This window comes from Malaya genurostris, chromosome 3 (assembly GCF_030247185.1).
Source record: "Malaya genurostris strain Urasoe2022 chromosome 3, Malgen_1.1, whole genome shotgun sequence".
NCBI lineage: Eukaryota > Metazoa > Arthropoda > Insecta > Diptera > Culicidae > Malaya > Malaya genurostris.
Window position 1 is genome coordinate 85,055,544 of NC_080572.1, and position 24,440 is coordinate 85,079,983.

A 24,440-nucleotide genomic window follows, 5' to 3' on the forward strand; every position below is an offset into this window, starting at 1 on the left:
CTTTTGAGGAGATTTTACTAATTTTTCAAACTTACAAAAAACTAACCGTAGTTATTTATTAACTAGTTAACTGACAGTAATCTATTCATTTCAACTCTACTTTTGAGATTGCAACATTTGAACAAAGACTCGAATTGATAATTTAATAAATGGTTGAATGAATGGGTGCATGATGTTACGAGTGAATAAATGATTTAATCATTTACAGAATATAGTTACCTATCTCTGCCTTTAGGTAGCGTTTCAATCTCATTTCGAATACGACCGGATTGGGTCTTGTATACCATTGCTGGGTACCAACGCGTAATGAGATGTTGAGATCAGCATGTGGTGGATGGAGAACTTTGTTCACAAACAAGATAGCCTGCATACCACGAAGTGCCAGGAGAGGTAAGATACAGTTTGAAGAATCGGAATAAAGTTTCAATGTTGGATGAAAATATGGGAGGTTGTGTATAGTTTTTAGGCAGCGATTCTGCAGTACTTGAACTCTTTTTAGTTTGGATTTTGAAGCATGACCCCATATCTTGGGGTCCGAACTTATGATAACGGGTATATTTATTTATATATATTTTAATCAACAGACAAACTAAAGTCCTAATGATTATTTCTAAGAATATTCAAAAAATTCGCTTTTATTCTACTACGAGGAAAATTGAAATCGAATCCCATAGATACGCCATTGAAGGTTCGCTGCAATCCAATAACGGCACCGTTGATTCCGTAGTTAGTACGACGTAGCGGCATTCTGAGAAGGTTGTTGTTGCGAAGAGCTCTAGAACGAACATTGATGTTGATTTGACTAAGTAGTGCAGGACAATCAATATTGTTCGTCAAAATATCGGCAATTAGCATTGCACGGAACAAATCTCGGCGTACTTGCAGAGTATCGAGTCCGATAAGCTTCCCACGGCTTTCATAACTAGGCCGCTGGTGAGGGTTATTTCAGGGCAAACGACGAAGAGCGAAACGAACGAATCTGCGCTGTATTGATTCAAGTCCTAAAGCACCATTATGAAAGTGAGGGTTCCATACTGACGAACAATATTCGAGTGTTGACCGTACAAGCGAGCAGTAGAGAGATTTCAAACAGTATATATCTGTGAAGTGCTTAGCTCATGACAAATCCTAAACAACGAGAAGCCTTTGCCACGATGTACGAAATATGCTGCTTGTAATTCAATCGCTCGTCGAGAAGAACGCCAAGATCTTTGACACAATTGACTCTATCAATCACTGATCCTCGAAGACAATAATTGAAACGAATAGGTGATTTTTTCGTGTGAAGGTGATAATCGAGTATTTGCTGATATTTAGCGTCATTTTATTAATTTCACACCACTCGGAGAAAATTCAAGCTCACTCGGAAGGAAATAGGCATCTTCAAGAGTCTTGATAATGTGGAATAACTTTAGGTCGTCCGCAAAAGATAATCGTGAACCTTTCAATGAATAGTTCACGTCGTTGAAATACAGTAGAAATATCAGTGGTCCGAGATGACTGCCTTGTGGGATATCAGAAAAAGCAAAAAAACTCCTTGGAAACATTTTTTGATTAATTTTATCAAAAGCAGCAGAGAGATCCGTGTAGACAACGTCCGTTTGATGACCTTTAGACATAGCATCCGTTATAAACGTTATAAACGAAAGTTAGTAGGTTAGTGGCCGTTGAGCGTTTCGGCATGAACCCGTGTTGAGTGTCAGCGATGTACTGCTTGCAGTGATTAAAAATGGGTTCCAGAACGTCAAGCTCAAACAATTTAGGAATGGCGTTAAGAGCGGTGATACCACGGTAATTGTCGATGTTGTTCTTGTCTCCTTTTTTGTAGACAGGAAACATATGAGCAGATTTCCAAATATCAGGAAACACTCCAGTCATGAGTGACAGTCGGAACAGAAGACATAGACATAGGTACTATAATAACACTAGACCATCGCTTCAAAATGACTGCCGGGATACCGTCGGGTCCAGCAGAGTGTGAAGACTTCATTTTTGCGACTACTGTTTTTACGGAACTTGCTCTTATGTTGATTGAATTCATTGACTGTCCCAACACGGGAACGTTAAGTGCCGCCTGGGTGATTTGGGAAGGTGCTATGATTTCTCTAGAAAATATCTCAGGGAATTTTTTCATGAACATTTCACAAATTTCTTGCATGCTAGAACTTGTCTGTTAATTGTAAAACAAAGATGATGCAAGATCTGACTCCTTCCTTTGCTCGTTAACGTGCTTTCAGAATGATTTTGGATTAGACTTTAATCTTCTCTGCACACTGCGTAAATAGTTGGCATAACAACGTTCAGCTGTCTTATTGTAAACTTTGTTGATTTCTACGTAGTTTTGCCGGAGCAACAAACCTCCGTTCTTAGAATATTTCTTTAATGCTGTCCACTTTTAAACATTTCAGTTGTCGTAGTTCTTCGGTTTGCCACGGTACTTGTTCGGGTGGCTTACTAATTTGTCATACATCAGAACGTTGGAAAATGTTTGAGCTGTAAGATTAACAATAAGTATTCTATATGAGAGTAGATACATGCAAAGTAGAAGCTGATCAAGGCTTTCTTAGGAACAAAATTGCAAAATTTCCTGAGAGCACCAGCAAGTGAAGCTTTCAATCACTTTTATGTGACTATCCCAAGATAGTGTTGATTCTAAGTGAATTCCGATGCGTTCGTGTGATGCGTCAGTTTTTTTCCTAGGTGAATGGAATACAATGTATTTTGTTTTCGCTATGTTTAAAGAGAATAAATTTGAGTTAAAGTAGCCCATTAGGATACGTAAGTCGTTTTCTATGCATGTCACTAAAGTTGGTGTGTCTTTACATGGCCAAAAAAGCGCAGTGTCATCAGCAAACAATCTCGGAATACCTCTCAGTGTTAGGTTACCAATATCATTGATATATACCAAGAACAAGAGAGGCCCAATATTGCTGCCTTGTGGAACACATACGTCGATTTGACGTCTTGAGCTTTTCGCATCCCCCATATTTACATATTGTATTCTATTTGAAAGGTAACTGCGAAAGATGTCATTGGTAATTCCTCTGATTCCGTACCGATCCAGTTTCCAAAGGAGAATGTTGTGGTCCAGGGTATCGAAAGCTTTCCTTAGATCCAAGAACAACGACCTAACAATCTGTTTAGAATCGATCTCCTTAGTGATACTATCCATGAGCTCAACTATTGCTGTTGTAGTATTGCAAGTATGCCGAAACCCATATTGAAAGTTGTACAGGATGATTTAATGCAAAAGTTGTACAGGATGTTATTGAAATTGAAAAAATCAACCAGCCTGGTACTAAGAAGTGTCTCTAAAATTTTGTTGAATACTGTTAGAGTTAAAATTGAATGGTAGTTGCATGGATCGTGAGGATTTCCCGACTTTAAAATTGGAACAACTCTGGCAACTTTGAGACATTCAAAATAAATTCCGGTAATCAGAATTTTGTTGAAAGCTTTAGATAAAAATGAAGCGAATGTTGTAGGGTTGCTCTTCAAAGTTTCTACCGATATATTATCAGGACCAGCAGCTTTTTGATGTGGAACACATCTCTATTTTCTATATAGGGGTGCAAATCAGAAACTCAGGGAAAAATACACGTAGAAATGTGGTCAGGTTTTAAACACTTACAGCTCAGTCTATTTTGTACCAATTATTAATATTATTTCATCATTTGATTTCGATTTGAATGTATCAAGCCACGTATTTTCAATTATATGTGATTGAAATTTTGATTAGTAGCGAGCAGTGTACTATTTTGTCTGCTGAAAATCACCGGCATATCGGATTTCCCTGCCATAGACGACAGTTTTGAAGAAGTAAGCGATATATCAAAGGGGAAGCATCGCTCTGATTGGTCAATCGATGCAAAAGCGAAGCTGTTGGAAGCACGCGAATCTATAAATAGAAGCGAAATTATAGCTAACGTTTCAATACGCAGTCCCTGTTTGGCGGGGCTGTGCACGAACTTAGGCTTCAGCGCATTCAAAGTAAGATCTTAAAGATGATTCTAAATCTAGCCTCTTGGACAAGGACTAATGAAGTACATGAGATGGCCTCCCTGGATATACTAGAACAAAAATTCGAACAATACTCCACGAAATTTGAAGAGAGGTGCTCAATCTCTGTAATACAAATAATTCAAAATTTGAAAGTATTAGGTTAGGGATAGTTATAAGTAGGTAGATTAACTAAAACACCTACTATTAATAACGAATCGTATGAACAACAAAGGTGAAAGGCCAAAGGGTCAAAACACTTGTACTGTAAAATGTTGATGTAATACACAAAAATAATAAACAGACATGTATGCAAAACAAAGCTAACGTTTCAGTCATACGCGAAGCATGCTAGAGGTAGGTTGTTGCTAGACAGCAAGACAAAAAGTGCCATAAAACGATTTGAAGCTTTAATTGGTATGCTCTGATCTTGTGTCATGCAAGCTCGGATGAAATTCCATGTTATGTCGTTTCGCCTGCGAAATTGACAACTACCTCAGGATAAATTTTGAGTGATTAAGATTAATTTCTAATTTATATAAGATGAACTCGATTGTTAATGAGAAAAAGTTGATCGCTTCAACCGAAATCGTAGAATGGTAGAGAAACTGAACGCTCTAAAAATTGTTTGCATACAAAACAAGTTTGGCGAAGAGAAGCTTAAATCTTTATAAAATGTTCAAAACGATGAATGTAACAATGAGAGATTCTCTTTGTTTACTTTCTCTTTCGTTTATTGTGGAATATTCCTGCTTTTTTCGGTAATTTATTCAGTGCAGATTAAAAGATGATAGCTTTAGATATTATTATTGGTAATAAATTAGAGAGAAGGATTGCTAAGAGTACCGTAATAATCGAAAGAGAAAGTAAACTAAGAGAATCTCTTATTTTTACATTCTTTGTCTTGAACATTTTATACAGAAATATCGATATCGCAAGTATGTACAAAGATATAATTGCATACATTTGAGATATTGGTGTAATTTCGTCGACTATAAAACAAATACAAATCAAGACAAACGATGTTCGGTGTTGTTCCTAATCAAGATCAATCTAAGCAGACTCTCGGGCAATTGCAGATTCAAAAGTGTGACGATTGATTGAACTTTTTGATTGTAGATCATTAGAAATTTTGGTTGCTTTGTTCCACATCAATGGCTCGAATAACCCCATGGGGCTGATCATTGTAGTTTTTTCGTTTTAAGATATGTTCAGTTCTTGTATGACTGTGATCGATTCTGGATCAGATCAAAATAGACAAGTTGCTGATTGCTCGTAAACGTCTCAAGACCTCTTTGCACTGAAGTTCTTAGACTACTGCGAACATACATAAGCAATGTGTAGATCTAGAAAGGCGGGTGGGTAATGTCAGAGACATAACTGGATGTCGTGAATACGAAAACAACTGACATGTTCCTTAACACATCCGAATATCAATTAGTTGATCAATTGTATGAATTATGCAAGCATTTCCCTTTTTCACATTTTTCGAAAAAACAAAAATAGCTTCACTTGATCTCGATTACTGTGAATTTCACACAGCGAAAAATGCACAAATCTATTCAAACAGTTCTAGATTTGCACTAAACTGAGGTTTTTTCCCTTCGATTTGCGAAGAAGAAATCACAACTGAAATTTTTTCATAAAATTTTTATCATATTTCCGATTGCATGTAGTAAAAATTATGTTGATTCGTGAGATACAACAAGAGATATTCACGATCAAAAACTTATCACTCTCTCAGAGGATAAATTTTGAAAAGGTGCCCCATAGTAAAGTAAGTCGTATTCACGACGAAATATGAATTGCAAACAAAAAAAAAATATTATCAGCTGTTGTTCTTGCTGAGGCACAATGTAGTCGCTAAGGGCAATGTTTCAAGTAGTTCTTGGATCTTGGAATATCTCGTACGGATGCTTTCGCGTTTGAACGTAGTTATATTTTTTGTGTTATTTACACCAAAATCGAATGAAATTGAAAGCTCTTTTTCTTTCACAAAAAATTGAAATAACGCGATGTGTTATTTTATTCACGCGAAATTTAATCTACGCACTCCCGACTTTGCGCATTAGGGAAGGGCACACAAGCAAGGAGCAGATTCACTTTGCGCACCGTTCGCCAATCGAGAGGCAACTGATTTGTTAGGAATTTTGCTCGTGGAACAAATTATCAAATGTGTGGAAAGTTGGAGAAATGGTAAATTTCGGTTCTTTTCAGAATCCGAAGCAATTTGCAAAAAAAAAATAATGAGATTTTAGTTGAAATGGATGATTTATTAGTAGAGCAACCTACTACAAATTTTATATGTTAATTATCTTCTACGAACGAATATACAGTGATCAGGGGCAGAGATGTCCATCTCCTCTGTGTGACGTGTTTCTCCCCTCGCACTGACAACTTCAACGAGAGCTCTTCTCTTTCACATATATACACCACTGTTGTATAAAGTGTGCACGCATCATGAGTGCGTTTGTTTATTTCCTTTTACCTCCTCCACTGAATCGCACCAAAGTGCTAGAACATTGGCTAATAAATTCTCTGAGGTGGATGCAGATACTTTCACAGCGGTGTACACGCCGATAAGCACTCTGCTGTATAGTTTGCGTAGAAGAAGCGTGAACATGCAAAATCAGCAAAATAAAACAATTTATCGTAAAATTTTCGGTTTTCCTTGCAAATTTGTCATAGCAAGGCCAGATCTACTCTCTATTAATTGAAGTTCACAGAAGTGTTCGCTCACCATCATGCGCCAGTGGTCACTTGGATGTATTTAGACGAGAGCGCGTGAGAGCGATTCATGCGAAGAGAATGTGTTTCACTCGCGTCAGCTGCTTTAACCACAAGCACACACTCAAATGCTGTCTATTCGACACTGAGAAGAAGTGCGCTTTCCTCTTTGTGCGATGCTTCGTTTTTTGCATCCTCGGTGTGGACAAGAATCTAACACCAGCGTGTATCACTCTGGTGAAATGCCATCTCTGGGGTAAAAACTTCGAAAAAAATGGAGCACTTTAAATTTTCACAAACTTAGGCTCAAATAAAAGGTAACTTTCTATGAAAATTTGTTCAAATACAACTTCTGCATTCGGAATTAAGTATGATGATCTGTCTTTCGTTGGGAATTGGTTGAAAATTAACATAAGTTTTGTTTTGCCCACCACACTCCCCCACACCAAGAAGCTCAACAATGAGCCCCCTGGTAATGGACACAACTAATCTCAGTTCATTAACACTGGCAAAATTTTAATACTAACAAAAAAACAAGAAAAACTGAGATTAAAACAATTTATTCTAAGATGTGCAATTATTTAATTTATTGGTGTGGAAACCCAGTGGAAATAAGTTTCCTTTTGTGCGGTGAACGACCCAAACGTGGTTAAAGCCGCTAATAAACGACAACAACAACAAATTTCCTTTTAAGGGATCCACGTTTAATATCTAAAATTGAATAATAGAATACTGTTGACGATTAACTAACATTTACACGGCCACGGCCCCACACCGATACAAGATAATTAAGTTGTGAGTGAATATAAGCATAGTAGTAGCTCAAAAGTGCACGCCGAGAAACATATGATCGCACTCTCCACATGATACCACAGGAAGATGCGAAACGCTTTTCAACAAAACTTATATGACGAGTCCAAGATAACGTAGGGTCAAGATGTATGCCCAGGTATTTAAAGCATTTTACATTTTCAATCACGTAATCTGTTAGCTTCGGGTTGTCATGAATTGGTAACACTTTTCACATGGAACGAAAAATCATATATTCCGTTTTAAGTAAATTCAATGACAATAAATTAGCGTCGAAATATTTGTCAAGTACATAGTACATAGTACGAGCTTATAATGGTACTAATATTATGATGGGGATAAAATAGGGCTGTATCATCGGAAAGAGTCTTGGAGTACCGTTAAGATTCAAGTTGTCTAAATTATTTATGGATAAGAGAATTAATAAAGGTCCTATATTACTACCTTGTGGTACACCAATTTTAGTAGGGGCGAGGTTGCCACGTTCCCCATCAATGGATACAAATTGTTGCCTATTTGTTAATGATTACTTAATTTATATGAATCATCGGGAAGCGTTGGCCGTACCCAGCTTCATCTAGGCCCGACACTGCTAAACTTTGAAAGTTTTAGATAAAACCAACGAACGTAATAATTTGAACGGAAAAGAAAAAAAAACTTTTTGTTTACCCTTAAATTTTTGCTAGGAGCACGTTTTGTCTTTGACTCATCAGTGCGTAGCCGTTGGACTGCTAGCGGGACCTGACGGAAGATAAGGACACTTGCAAAAAACACTTGTGTAAGTTCTAAACTGACGTGTCGGACGAAACAAGTTTCTGCTTGCGTGCAGATTGTGGTAATTTGAAAATCAAAATTAAATTTAAATCGCAAAACTAACGTAGACACATTTTTGCACCAATCTTCAATCAACAATTCGATTCAAAGACAAAAAATCTACAACTACAAACTACGCTGAAACTGTGCGTAACATGCAACAGACATGCACATAAATATCATAAATAATCTAATAAGTCTGAACCGAAGATGTGAGTGAAACTTTGAACCTTGCCCGGCTCCGCCGACTTCCATCGAGCTCCAGTGAAAAATTTTCATTTCGAAGTGTATTTCATTTCAACCCTCGAATCACGACTCCCTTCCCGGTTGGAGAAAAAAAAGGTACAGACGGAAATCCGACAGCGGTGGCGGCATCCGACTCGCAGCATCAGCAACAGCTCCGACTAATGGGGCTGGCCGGGAGCATCCAGTCGTATGTGATGATGGTTACATTTTCATTTTTTGCAAACTGTTTTGGAAAGAATTTAAGCATAAAATCAGTTCGGCTCCCGGAGGAGCCCCTACCATATGTTTGGTGCATGTGTGGAAATAATTTTTAACTGCGATGAAATACTGCATTCATTAGCAAGGAAGCGAAACATTCGTCGTTCGTTTGGTTTGCTTCAGTTAATTTTGCAGTTTTCCTTGGGGTGAGAAAATTTGCCGGTTCTGGTGAAAATGTATGTTTGTAGTCGCATTCGAACATGTGTTTAGGATATATGCATACATTTCATTCGAGGACAGAGCTAGAGTCGCTCTTCGTCAGGCAATTAATAAAACACTTTAAAAAACAGAACTCCTTTCACGGAAAGGTCATTAACACAAAGGAAAATCTTTAACAGGTAGCAGACCTACTGACCGACAAAACTCATGATGAAAATTAAATTCGAAGAAATACAACCCGGAAGAGAAATAAGGGATGGAATGCGAAATGAGATGAAACTTCTTGCCGCCAGATTCAATCTTCCGTTGCTTGCTTTAGCATCGGGAGTTTTTCAACCCACAATTCAGATGTGGATCCGGCGACGGTTTATTTTTGTTGTTCCAATTTGAGGCAAGAATGGAAACAATGAAGAATTATTGATCTTTAGATAGTATTTCGGAGGATTAGGACTGCCGGACTGAGTGCGCTCCTTTTTGGCTGTCGTTGCTTTCGTTCCAAATTGATGGCGCCAGATAATATTTTAAGTGTGTGTTCCCTTGAAACAAAGCATCTCGCATTTTTTAAAGCAACTCACCAATGATCCAAGCTACAGGAAATCATATATCGTTTATTCTTCGAGTAATATGATTAGTGCAGATTTTCGGAGATTAGCACAGCGAGTCCACTTGAAAAACCAACCCTTCGAGGGTAACACGAAACTGATCTTTCCCACTAGTGTATGTGTTAGAAACCCTAACCTAGACAATGTCTTTTCTTCTATTCCTCGCCGTTTCGCACTCTAAAGAAAGGAAAGGAGTAAAACAGAAGCTCAGTCTTGCCCATCAATCATATTATTGTGCTTTTAGCGTAGTGCAAGGTAAATGCTGCAGAAATCTATCTTCGTTCACCTTTCTCCTTCGTATTCATATATAGTAGGGTACGGCATGCACAGGTAGGACACTCATGTTACATGTCCTGTTTCTCAAGGTACAACTTCGAGTAAATTCATACATGCTATCTTGACAGAGAGAATCTTCCAGACACCCAGAAAGCCCCTTTTTCTACGGATTTACATCTTATCAAGTTTACTGACGCTCCCTTGTCGGTTGGCCGGGGCAAGGACTTAACCGTTAAACTCTGGCGAGACGTGCGCTTAGACTGTCTACAAAACACAGAACATCTAATGTGGATACTTGCATCGGAGAGATTAGTCGATAAAATTTTAGCTACGGTATTGCAAAAAAATCCCGATCAACATATCTTATCTAAAGTATTTCTCTTGTTCTTACTTGTTTGAAAATTTTGTTATATATGCTTCTTACTTGCTTACTGCTTACTGATAGGGTGTTGGTTTGCTTTCAATTCAGAATGCTTCTTATTCGAATCTAACAATCAAAATTATAATTAATGTGTTTCATAACCAATATCGCATATTTCAGGTCGAATGTCTTCTTTTTCTGCACGCAGAATATCGATTGTACTGCTTTCGAAGAAAACTTTCCGGCAACAGTTATAGTAACGTATTAAGGACTATTCACACATTTCAGTTCCGTGATGGTTCAGTGAAAGTGCCTTCAGTGCGCCGTCAGGGTTCTTTTTTTTGTCGGAATCCTTCCGTTCCGTTTCCGCAACAGCAAAGGCTGTGACATACCGACTTCAGTGAAAATAAAAACAATATCGGTGACGACGAATTTGAGTTTGCCGGACGGACACTACACTGACGGCGAGCTGCACTGAAACGGCACGGTGGCGGATAGGTGTGAATGCGCGCATTGAAAACGAATGAAACAATATCAGTATCCGTGCACGGTGTCGTGCCGGTACTGAACCGGACCGGATATGTGTGAATAGTCCTTTAGCTTTTCTATCACATAACGTACTTAACACTCCGAATACTAAGGGGGTAAATAAAAGTGGTAACGCTAATTTTGACTGACCATATCTTAACCATTTTTGGACCGATTTCAAATCTTTTTTACCATTAGAAAAATAAATTCATTCGGAATAAAATTCATTTTAAACGACGGAAAACCGAATATTCTATTCAAAGTTTTTAAAAAAAGTTTCCAACCAAGTCTTAAGGTGAAATATAGCGTCATAAAATGCGCGCAAAATGTTATCCGCTTCAGTTGAACGAACCGTCCACGAAGCGTACCAAGAAAAACGGACACATAGAAACAAGAACTTTTTTCAATGATTGAGCGCAGTGGGCTTACATCTCCTTATATTGGCTTGTAAAAAAGACTGGACGTAATGAATTTTTGAATTCTTCACCCTTGAATATATGCTAATTCAATCATTATTGTTAGTGGTTACTCTTACACTAGAGCTATAAATCATGAGTAATTCATTTATGAGTATTCATTTCATTCAATAGCTTGTCAATGTTGAAGTTTTAGTTTTGCTATAAAAATTGCTACAATCTAAAACAATACCTGTTTCACGATATTACGACCGACTAAATTTACTTTCAGCTAAAATTTCAAGAGTGAAATAGTTGATATAATTTTTATTTACCAAAATTTCCTTTTGTGGAATTGGGCCTTTCTGTTCCAACAGGCTTCGCAGCTAATTCTTAGTGTACAGAATTCATTGCACGGCTTAGTACTATGGATCCTACTGACACTAAGAACGCTTTCAGGTCGGGGCTCGAACATACGACAACTGGCTTGTAAGACCAGCTTCCTATGCAATGAACCTCCTACCCAGGGTTGCAACTGTGTGTGTGTGTGTGTGTGTGTGTGTGTGTGTGTGTGTGTGTGTGTATTCTTTGCACAGTTGCACTTAGAACACACTTAAATTTAATGGGTCAAAAGGATGTTTATGACACGTGTGTTGTGAACTATAGGATTTATTACTTTTTAGGTTAAGTGTGATTTACGCTAACTAATAATATTTACAAATTTTATCTAGCTAAACGAAACAAAAATCACACCGAAAAGAAACTTTGTTTGGAGGACATTGTTGGAAAGTGCTGTACAATATAACACCCAAACCTCCGTTTACATACACTTTTTTTACGTTACCTTCTGTACGAGCCAAATCTCATATAACCTAAACTTGTTTTACGAACCTCCCTCGAAACGACCCTAAACATCATTTTCTTACACCTACTCTTGACAACCGTTCCGAAAATATCCATTAAATTGCAGTTTTTCGCATTCATTACTTATTCGAAACTTTTTTGTTATAGTAAATCCCAAATAACGAAAGCTATTTTAAGAAGTAAATTCTGTGCAACGAAAACTTTGCTCACGAACTAACTCGATTTTCGAACCCCCATTTACACCCAAACCTCCAATTACGTAGTAATCGGGTGTTCGTAAATTGAATTATGACGTAAAAACGGAATTTTCAACGTAAAAAAAGTTTACATTTTTTGGAATTTTCAACGTAAAAAACGTTTTCCTTATTTATAGGTATTATTGGATGATAATAATATATTGGATAAATATGGAACGAAAATTATCAGTTTTTACAGGAAAAAGATGTTTTAAGTAGCATCAATTTCAAAGATGGCGACTTCCGGTTTATCGATATTCTTTGAAAACCTTTATAATATGGGTATTTTTGGAACTGGTTTGATAAGTAGATGTCGCAAAACGATCTTTGAGGTGATTGTGAATTCCAAGATGGCGACTTCCGGTTCATTAACATTCCTTGAAAACCCTTAATATGGGTATTCCTAACGAGTTTGATGAGTACATGTCGGAAAACGATGTTTGAAGTGGTTCTGAATTGTATGATGGCGACTTCCGTATGCCTTGAAAACACTTACAATATGGGAACTTTTGAAACGGGTTCATTTTCAGAGTTAACAGATCGGCTGAAAAGTTCGTTTCGTTTCAATGAGAGGGCGCCACTAGAAATAAATCCATACCATTTTCAGTTAGTACCAACCTTCAAAAGATACGTGTATAAATTTGACAGCTGTCTGATTATTAATTTGTGAGATATTGCATTTTGAGTGAAGCTACTTTTGTTATTGTGAAAAAAATGGAAAAAAAGGAATTTCGTGTGTTGATGAAACACTACTTTTCAATGAAAAAAGTGCCGCCGATACCAAAAAATGGCTTGATGAGTGTTATCCAGACTCTCCACCGGGCGAAGCAACAATTCGTAAGTGGTTTGCAAAATTTCGTACTGGTCATATGAGCACCGAAGACGATGAACGCAGTGGACGTCCAAAAGAGGCTGTTACCGATGAAAACGTGAAAAAAATCCACAAAATGATTTGCAATGACCGAAAAGTGAATTTGATCGAGATAGCTGACACCCTAAAGATATCAAAGGAACGTGTTGGACATATTGTTCACGAATATTTGGATATGAGAAAGCTTTGTGCAAAATGGGTGCCGCGTGAGCTCACAATCGATCAAAAACAACAACGAATTGATGATTGAAAACCATGCTGAAATTGAACGAATTGGGCTTTGAATTGCTCTCTCATCCACCGTATTCTCCAGATTTGGCCCCCAGTGACTTTTTCCTGTTCTCATACCTCAAGAGAATGCTCGCTGGTAAAAAATTTAGAAGCAATGAAGAGGTAATCGCTGAAACTGAGGCCTATTTTAAGGCAAAGGACAAATCGTACTACAAAAATGGTATCGAAAAGTTGGAAGATCGCTATAATCGCTGTATCGCCTCTGATGGCAATTATGTTGAATAATAAAAACGAATTTTGGTGTTTCTATTAAACGATACGAACTTTTCAGCCGAGTTATGCGGTTTTTTATGCGGTTTTTTTATGCGGTACATAAACTTGCATAAAAAAAGACTTCAGTGTATACCAGTCAGATCAGTTCCAGTTTATCAAGATTGTTGGAACCGCTGAACAAGTACCATAATAAAGTGAAATTCTGGATATAAAAAACTGGAGTATGCCATCTTGGAATTCAGAACCACCTCAAACATCGTTTTCCAACATTCACTCGTCAACACTGTTACGAAAATACCTACACTGTCAGAGTTTTCAAGAAATAACAATAAACCGGAAGTCGTCATTTGGGAATTCAGAGCCACCTTAAATATTGTTTTTTGTCATGTACTCATCAAACCTGTTCCAAAAATATTGTGAGGTTTTCGAAGAATATCAATAAACCGAAAGTCGTCATTTTGGAATTCAGAACAACATCAAATATTGTTTTCCGACATGTGCTCATCAAATCCGTTTCAAAACTATCCATATTGTAAGGGTTTGTAAGGAATAACAAAAAACCGGAATTTTGGAATTCTGAACCACCCCAAACATGTTTTTCCTAAATCTACCTATCAAACCCATTCCGAAAATGCCAATATTGTAGTAATTTCCATGGAATATAAATGAGCCGGAAATGATTTTCATTGCATTCAAAAACCTCTTTTTATGTTACAAAAAAAAAGTAGTTTACGTAAAAAAAAGTAGTTTACGTTATTTGGGATTTTGTTCGTAAAAGGAGTTACGTAAAAAGTGGTAACGTAAAAAAAGTTTACGTAAACGGAGGTTTGGGTGCAGTTCGTAAATGAAGATTTCGGTGTACACACATTATGAATATTGGTGGAATGTTGTACGAAGATACATATGTGTGGATATAACAAATATAAAATGAATAGTTGGGAGGAAGGGAACTTAAAAAAATGTTGAAACCAATATCAGCATAAATAGCAAAAATTTTTTGGTTATTTTCTCTCTTTTGGGTGCGACCCAGCCAGTTGAAATTTACTAAAATGAATATTCGATCCAATTTTACACTTATTGTACGTTGAATATGGACAGTTTAATCATAAATCAAATAAACATAGATTTCCCACTGTACGGTGACACTAATAGCACCTCTGGTGAGAAACGGGTGTACTTTTTTCCATTAGCTGCTGTGGTTGTGTTAAATGTGCAGGCAACTTTATGCATGCATTTTAGGAGCATTTACGTACCCATTCTCCACCAGATGGTGCTTTTACTGTCTCTGGTTGCTCAACTACATTACTATTATACTGGGAAAACTATGTTTATTTGATTTATGGTTTAATGTACTGTTCAAAAATGAATCCACTTTTCGGAAGGGTGTCTGTTTTTAACTTCTTTCATTTATTGCACAACAATATTTTTTTAACTTATCGACAAAACAGGAGGGACATCGTTGTTTTCAATAAATAAATAAATTACATATTAAAATAAATAACAATTAATGACAATTATTCTACAGATCAAGAGAGGTAGCAGGCACATCGCTTCTTTTACTTCGCCTCTGATCATTTGCCTTCGCTTCGTCACACCCCGTCGTTCTGGGGGGGGATTCTGATTTTGGTGTTTTTGATTGTGATGATTTCCGATTGCCGGAACGCGTTTGGCGTTCATCACAAAGCAGTCTCAAAACACATGCATTTCGAGTCTGTTTCCGGTTTCCGCTGTGAAAACAGATTAATTTGCACGATTTAGTCGCTTGTTTGCTTGTCGTTATTTCTCGGTTTTGGTTGACTTCGATATTTGGCTTTGGTGTTTGTGGGGTCGTTTGCCTGCTGCCATTTAATAGACGGGTTGTTCGTAGTAGTACCGGTACGGATCTACGGAAGCCCGAACTGGACGCACGAAATAGGTATTCCGGCGGTTGTCATGGCCAGTGTGCACCTGGAAGCTAGTTTCCTCGTGGTGGTCGGCCTTGAAAATTTTCTTCAACGCCAGAATACTGGCAATGGTGAGAGCAACCTTCGAGATGACCAAAGCCTTGAATGCAATGGCACCGAGAGTCTTGAGACCGATCGGCCCAGCAATGCCCATGGCTGTCAGTATAGCAGCAATGATATATCGGCTACCGTTTTTCTTGTCGCCCGGCCCACGAGCTTCGTTTGGGGTGGCCAGATCCAGCTTAACGGTGTGTGTCTTGAGGAAGTGGTCCAGCTTTTGCAGTAGCGTTCGGTCGGTGCTACTCAGGTCTTCCAAACCACGGGCTTCCGTGAACGCAGGGACGGTTTCGTTTTCCGCATCATCCGAAGAATTCTGTTTGACTAGGGTTACTCCATCGACCAATTGAATGGAATCCTTGTTTGGAGGAAGGGGACATTTAGAGCAAACTTTAAACCATTTTCCTTCCTATGCCAATAACTCACCATGTCAAGCGCTCTCGACAACGATGTCACAGCCTTCTGCTTCAGGCATTCGGTGAAATCGCTTTTCTCCTGACAGTCGTCGTACACTTTCTGTAGGATACAGATTTCGCCTCCGAACCAGTTACTTCCAGCTGCTCGCCAGGAGCAGGAAGCAGCACTGAGTGCCGAGGATGCGAGCGTTATCACCAGCAGAAGCTGCAGGATCAATGATCGGTTGCACATTTTGATGAACTGTCTTTTTTTGTTTACTATCCCGTTCACCAAAACACACCCGCACACACACAGGCACACTAAATTCCGAACAACAAAAAAACCTTTTGTTAGTGGTTCTCGCGAGGGACGACGACGTTCACCGCTCAACTATCTAAGCTGCAACTAGCGAAATCCGCTGATTAGCACCAGCTTTTAAATGCATTTCAATGCTCTGTTTGATCGTCAAATCGATGCCCGTGGTCCGAATCACGCCAGTCCCCGCAGTCCACCCACTCTACCTTCATCAACTAGTTAAGTATCTCCCCGCTCGGGCAGGATGAGACGAAATAAACTACGGAAAGTAGAAAATTATGTGTACCACGCAACGATACAGTATTTTGCAGATCTAGCGAAAACATGAACGCGATACGAGCTGAAGCAATGCAATTGGTAAGTAGTAAGTAGTGTGCAGTTGTACCTACTTCGCGTGGGCAGGTGCATCTTTGGCTATCGTTGCACAACGGGTGCTAGGAGCTAAAAGCGCATAAAACTGGATCCTTCATTCGAAAAATAAACCAAAACGTGTTCCCACTATGCCGCACTATTAGCTGAGAAAAAAAAACGCATCGGTGTATTCTGCATGAAGGTGAAATTTATAACCACCTGGGAGAGTGATAAATGCAAGCAGCAGGCTGTGGCGCACATGTAAGCACATATCTCGTCGTGAGTTAGCCGGCGCTGGATTGCCACGGATTCTGGCAGTTTCGTTGATGCTCACGTGACCATGAAATATGCACGGAGTCTACTGGAGCAAGCGGCACATGCGGCATGCCGGCGCAAATTGCTTGGATCGATGTATTAATTTAATTATGATTCAGGTGATTTGGCTATGCGCTGGGCAGGGGGATGATGCCACCGTTTTTAAAACCGAACTAAACCATTCCGAACGGTTTGTGCTCCATCCTCCCCTAGAGTCTGTTGTTTACTGGAGTTTACAGCGAATCGAACTGTCCGGTTTGTTTGAATTCCTTGTGGCTAGCTACCGGATCTTCAACTGGGTTAATTAGAGTAAGGAAAGTGAATGCATCACACTTTCCCTGGTGGAGATTCTTCGTTGAAGCGGACGATGCTTATCGTTAGTTTCAAACTACGTTTTTTTTCAATTAGAGCAATTTTGGAGCTGATAAATTTTACCTCAACACTTGAACAACAAACAGTGACTCGAAAATAAATGAGAAGTGGAATATAATTGAACATACAAAAAATTTGCTCATGAGTAAACGAAGATCAACGAATCTTTAGCAGCATGGTTAAGATCATGTACCATCGGCTTTCGCTAGTCTTGCAATTCGAACATCTGAATCGTGCCGCTTTAGCAATTGTTTATCAGTCACTGATTCGTCCGAGCAGTTTCGTATCCATCAATTATCAGTTTCGTTCGTGTCGATAAAAACAATCTGAATTGAAATTGTGCCTTCAACAGATCTCCCCCGTTTGTTGAATCTAGCATTGATCGAAAGATGTTGTAATAGCAATAGCATACCGTTACTTTGATGTTATTTACAGATATGTATCCTGCGACAAGACATCGTGGAATTCGGATGAGTTCGTTGTTGATAACTTTTTGGTGTTGAAGTGAAATGGAGTCCCAAAAAATGCGCGCAAAACTGGAGTTGAACGAATCTCCGCACAAAGCATAACCAGCAAAGCTGACACATAGAAACCAGGGGTGGCATTATGTATCCCGATTCGACTAAAATTTTATCGAATCGACCACGTTTCGTATTATGGTTCTCGATTCGAAGTCGATCAACGTGCTTCGTTCGACTTCACTCGAAGAAGTATTGGATTATCGAGAAGTTTTGGCATTATGGAACCAAAATAATCGAACTCGTAAACGACTGAACTCAATATAAAGTGATCGAAAGCTTTATTACTATCGACAATGAGTTTTTCGAATACGTTTCTTTTTGCCTTTCTCATATAGAAAGGCTATGCAATCACTGTGAAAACCGACTTTTTAACCGAGGTCTGGAGGGCCGAATGTCATATACCATTCGACTCAGCTCGACGAACTGAACAAATGTCTGTGTGTATGTATGTAACAAAACTATGCACCCTTTTTTCTCAGAAATGTCTGAACCGATTATCACAAACTAAGATTCAAATGGAAGGTCTCATGGTCCCATAGTCTGCTATTCAATTTTATCCCGATCGAACTTCCTAAGGTTGATCTTGATTAGGAACCAACACCGAACATTGTTTGTTTTATAGCCGACGAAATTACACCAATATCCCAAATGTATGCAATTATATCTTTTTACATACCTGCGATACGATTTTGATATTTATGTTTCTTTTCGCCAAGCTTGTATTCAAGTTTTGCATGCAAGCAGTTATTTTTATAGCGTTAAATTTCTCTACCATTCTGCGTTAAATTTCTCTACCATTCTGCGTTAAACTTTTTCTCATTATCAATCGAGTTCATCTTATATAAATCAGAAATTAATCTTAAGCACTCAAAATTTACCCTGGGTAGTTGTCAATTTCTCAGGCGAAACGAAATAACATGGAATTTCAGCCGAGCTTGCATGACACAAGATCAGAGCATAGCTTCAAATCGTTTTATGGCACTTTTTGTCTTGCTGTCTAGCACCAACCAACCTCTAGCATGCTACGCGTAGTACTGAAACGTTAGCTATAATTTTGCTTCTATTTATAGATTCGCGTGCTTCCAACAGCTTCGCTTTCGCATCGATTAACCAATCAGAACGATGCTTTCCCTTTGATATATCGCTTACTCCTTCAAAACCGTCGTCTATGACAGGGAAATCTGATATGCCGGAGATTTTTAGCAGACAAAATAGGACACTGCTCGCTACTAATCAAAATTTCAATAATATGAAGATCTATTTCTTGCAGTTGTAATTCGCATTGAACATACCCCCGAATGACTTTACACGAATGTGGAACGAATATACATGCAGCGATCATCGTCAAACCCTTATTCGCGATTATCGTTCGTGTTGTCTTTGAAACAAGCTATATTAGACGTTTTCCTCTGTATTAGTACCATAGTCTTATGTATGTGTGTGTGATGAACCATATCCCAGCACACCCCCATTGCTGCTACCTCACGAGATATGATGAATTAATTAGATCAAGAATGCTTCGCGAAGAATGGAATCCAACGATCATCGCAGTAACGCTATTTAAACCAATTCGAGAAGTAAATTAAATGAACGAATGTATAAAATGAACATACACGATGTATATCAGCAGCAAAGAATGTTCGGGTTCCTCACGATTATTGCTTATTCATTTTCACCATTCTCTCTTTAGTGCAGTAAATAGTACAACGTTGTTCGAGACGGGCGTGAGTAATATAAGATTGGTCGCACCGGAGATGGATGAATGAATTAGTAATACGAATAATTTGTGCAACATTGCCTAACTTACAAAAAAGTAACGCCTTTAACTCTCGGTTTCATTTTCTATTTTATGTGGTTTCGACTATGTTGTACGTGACTGTAATTGTATTCATTTCATTCAGTTGTCTGCCTAGATTAAATATTAAGTTTTGCTGCAATCTTTGTGTTCATATGTCAGTTTTCCAATCTGTTTCCCCGTTAGATACTGATCATATTGAAACTAGCTCAAGACGGCTCTACGTCTTAACAAAGACTAAAACAAATCGTTGAAGGTCAATAAAAAGTTTGTGTACCTTTACCATTGTGTTTGAGATCACACAATCGTCACTGCTGCTACCTCACACTAGTGGATATCCATGAAATCGAAGGATGAAACTATCGTGTGTTACCTCGTAGATAGCGAAATAGACAAAAACAAAAAAGTCTCAAATCAGTATCGTGCGGCAAAAATAGATGGGTAGAAATAGACTCGTGATCATTGTATGTGTTTCTGTTGAATTTGTTTCCGTCGATACGAGAGTGTAAGTGAATACCGTGGTGGCAAAGTACAGCGAAGCATGCTTAGTTTTCGTCCAATCAATTGGACTTTCTCTTCATGTGTTTTCATATGCAGGGTAGCAGAGATGGCATTTTACTAGAGTGATACACCAGGGCGTAGGTTTCAATTAAACACTGCGGATATATTTGCTCCGCTCCACGCAAGAAGGAAAGCGCACTTCTTTTCAGTGTCCAGCCAGACAGACTTTGAGTGCGTGCTTGTGTTGAAAGAAGCTGGTGCGAGAGAATAACATTCTCTTCGCACGAATCGCTCTCACGTGCTCTCGCCTAAAAACGCCCAAGTGATCACTGGCCCGTGATGGTGAGCGAACACTTCTGTGAACTTCAATTAATAGAGAATAGATCTGGCCTTGCTATGAAAAATTTGCAATGGAAATCGACAATTTAACGATAAATTGTTTTATTTTGCTGATTTTGCGTGCCCACGCTTCTTCTACGCAAACAATACACCAGAGTGCTCACACCTCTGTGAAAGTATCTGCATCCACCTCAGAGAATTTATTAGCTCTGCTCTAGCACTTTGGTGCGATTCAGTGGAGGAGGTAAAAGGAAATAAACAAACGCACTCATGATGCGTGCACACTTTATACAACAGTGGTGTGTATATGTGAAAGAGAAGAGCTCTCGTTGAAGTTGTCAGTGTGAGGGAAGAAATTTTGCTTGCTCTTCGTCACACAGAGGAGATGGACATCTCTGCAGGGTAGTTTAATTGGTTAAACAATTTCCCTGGTTAGGAGTTAGCTACGGGTTCGAGTCTCGTCTCTGCGGTAACATTTTCGCGGTTTTCATTACAACATTGTGTTCATATGTCAGTTTTCCAATCTGTTTCCCCGTTAGATACTGATCATATTAAAACTAGCTCAAGACGGCTCTACGTCTTAACAAAGACTAAAACAAATCGTTAAATCTTAAGTAACTGGACGGAATTTTGAAAAATCATAAACAATTATATCAATCGTAATTGAGAATTATTTAAATTTTGAAAGTTTTCTTTTCCGAGCCGTACTTGGTTTTATATTTCACAAACAATCTGGAAAGGTAACCTTGCAAAGTTACCACAAATGGCTAAAGAAAAGTAAGTAACAAATTCGTATGAATTTTATGTTCGAAACCATAGGTAATACTTCCATCTTTTGACAAACCATTTCCAAAAATTCGAATCAGTTACTTCTAGTGCGAATATCCAAGAATATACGTTAAACAATGAAAAATTGGCGATAACATTTGAACACATGGAACGTACGGTGGGAAAATACAGCAGTATTTCATCCAAAGCATATCGTTGACCGATAAAGTCGAGAATCAGGATTTTCTGATTAGTTGAAGTCTTTCGAAAATCTCTTGCCATCAGCAAATCAAATCGATTTTGTTATATCTTCGAAATGTGGTATATTCAAACCCAGGTTTTGACATACACGTGAATATGGAGTAGAACGCTTGCTTAGAAAAGGAACTATGAATACTCCAGAAACTTATTAGGCGTTGGTAAAATTATCAAATGAGCTTAAGATACATCCAACAAATCGTAGGGGAGAGTTTTCGGTTACCGGCACCCTCTTATTTTAAGCTCATAACTTCTGACTTAGTGCACATTATGCGGACATCTATACATCAATGGAAAGCTAAAGTCCCTAGCTAACAAATGATTAAGAAATTGAGTTAATTCATTTGATTGATACATTATTTAATTTTATTAATAATTAAATTAATTTTATTATCGATTTAGTAAAGCGATAAATTTTGGCCATTTCAAAAAAAGTGTTCGGTTACCGGCACCCCAAAAAATTCCACTAAAAATGGAAAAAAAATATTTGTAAAGACTGCAGTTATTCAAAGAAAAAACTAAATTTGTCTGATGGTGACTTCGCCTTGGCTCTCTTGGCCGATAATTTGGATGGTGGCGCCTTTGGTGTTGGATTGGCCGGTCTTCCGCGTTTTTTCTTAGCCGGAACATCTGCTGTATGAGCAGCTAGACGTTTGGCCAAAACTTTGGCTTGCTTTGTTTCGACGGCAGCCTGCATATTATTAACAATTTTTCACGATTTATCGAAAAAATGTGGTGCCGGTAACCGAAATCGGTAGGCATTTTGAAAATGACAAAACAAATCTTGGGTTGCAAAAATTCTGATAGCATCCGTCAGAAAAAAAAATTTGTGTTGATTTTCACGCAAATAAAATTTGTTTTGCACGCAGAAAAAAGTACCAGTGTCTGTTTGCTTCTGTATTCGGCATAAAAAGAACGTACTGCTATTACACACACATGACGCTACATCCTACATACATACAAATCATACAAATACAAATAGGTAATCCATTTTTCTTAAAATGAAGAAATGGAAACAAACGAAGTTATGTTTTTGATTCGATTATGCAGGTTTCAACCTTAAGGTTTACCACTTCGGGCCAGAAAAAATTTCTGACCCTGTGTGCGGGGTTGGGAATCGAACCCAGGTAGGCTGCGTGAAAGGCATCGACAAATGAAGTAAATTAATTATCAATAACAATCCGCTAAAAACCAAAACGAAGGTATATTTTGGACGAAATGCACCAAATATTTCTGTTTATATTGTGCCTCCATCTCCGACAGTACTTCTACTGTTACTATTTAAAAAACGTTCTTAATCCTCCTAGCAGTGAGATGACACCTTTTTTTTTATCAATCCGCATGTGTGTGTGTGTGTGTGTGTGTGTGTGTGTGTGTGTGTGTGTGTGTGTACTAATACAGAGGAAACCGTCTTAATTTGATTGTTTCAAGACAACACGAACGATAATCGCGAATTAGGTTTTGACGATGATCGCTGCATGTATATTCGTTCCACATTCGTGTTAAGTCATTCGGGGGTATGTTCAATGCGAATAACAACTGCAAGAAATAGGGTAAGGGCTCCCTATTTCAATTCATTTGTAAGGACGTTACCTTAAAAACCTGATTTAGCCATCAAAATCACAACGATTTTTTCATATTTCTGCTTAATTTGACTTGCTCCACATTAGGAATTGATTCACATTCCTTGGACATTAAAATAATAATTAAAAAATCAGCTAAAAGCACTTCTGATATGTTCACTACTGTGCTCCTAATTTCATCTCAAAGGTTTTGTATTCATCCTATCGTTGGTTCTTTATTCATCCCATAAATTAGCAATGGCGACAGCAATCAAAACCAAAATATTGCACTATTACACTCTCAGGTTCAAAATGTCAGAATTTTCCTTAAAAAGGGCCTAATGCCAACTATGACACAATACGCGATATTTAAAAAAAAAACTTTTTGGAATCATTTCGATGTTTAAAATTTTTTGGATCGTTGTTATTACCTTTCGTTTCAAATTTAAAATTTTACTCTGCAGTTAATTTGGAGAACTTAAAAAAAACGAAAAAGAATTGTTACTATTTAGGCATTAGCCCTTCTAAAAACAAAATGTAGAACCAGAGATGCCAGTCATACAGATTTATCTGTGTTGTATAGATTTTTGCGTTCGCGTTCGTTTAATCCGATTACAGGTTTTCTAAATTTATTACAGATTTGTAAAGGTTCATAAAAAGTGACAAGTAAAACGTTAGACTTTTCTCTTTGAGTATCTATTAGTATTTGATTACAGTACTTCTTTAAAAGTTTATTAATCAACGGACAAATCACATGTTAAAATGGTAATCTTTTGTGCAAATGTTATATTTATACTAAAAAAATAAATATTTATACTAAAATTTAAAACCAATTTGATTTGAATTTGAATTTGATTCATTTTATTAGCGAAAACAGATATAGCAGATACATATTTTGTATGAAAATAGCTGGCATCTCTGTGCACAGCCGATGAAACACACACATTTAACAGTGTTATGGTGACGTATAGCGGAAAGAAACCAGTGCTACTAGATTTGCCACAATGGTTATTTGATTAGTATTTAACATGCTCTATTTGGTAATATTAGAATCCGAGATAGTTTTATTTATATATAAATATCAATGATATAACACATGGATCAATAAGTCCCGAGACTAAAGCAGAGATGGCGCTCGTAGTAAACCAGTAACCACGTCTTTCTAGAGTACTAACCTTTGCTTGAAACGGGTCAAAATTTTAAGTCGATCCGACCAGAAACAGCTGAGTTATCGAGGTTGGAGTAAAGTCGTTTTGTAGTTTGTTTAAAAAATGGAAAAAACCGAATTTCGTGTTTTG

The 24,440-nt window shown here is 37.9% G+C and overlaps 1 protein-coding gene across 1 annotated transcript; it reads right to left on the reverse strand.

Moving 5' to 3' along the window:
• Positions 1–15,113: 15,113 nt before the first annotated feature.
• Positions 15,114–16,297, reverse strand: LOC131433860 (uncharacterized). The gene is made up of 2 exons (XM_058600465.1): positions 16,076–16,297; positions 15,114–16,007 (listed from the first exon to the last, which is right to left on the reverse strand). Exons 1-2 carry the CDS (start codon positions 16,295–16,297, stop codon positions 15,495–15,497), a joined length of 735 nt encoding a protein of 244 aa, XP_058456448.1. The 3' UTR covers positions 15,114–15,494.
• Positions 16,298–24,440: the final 8,143 nt, after the last annotated feature.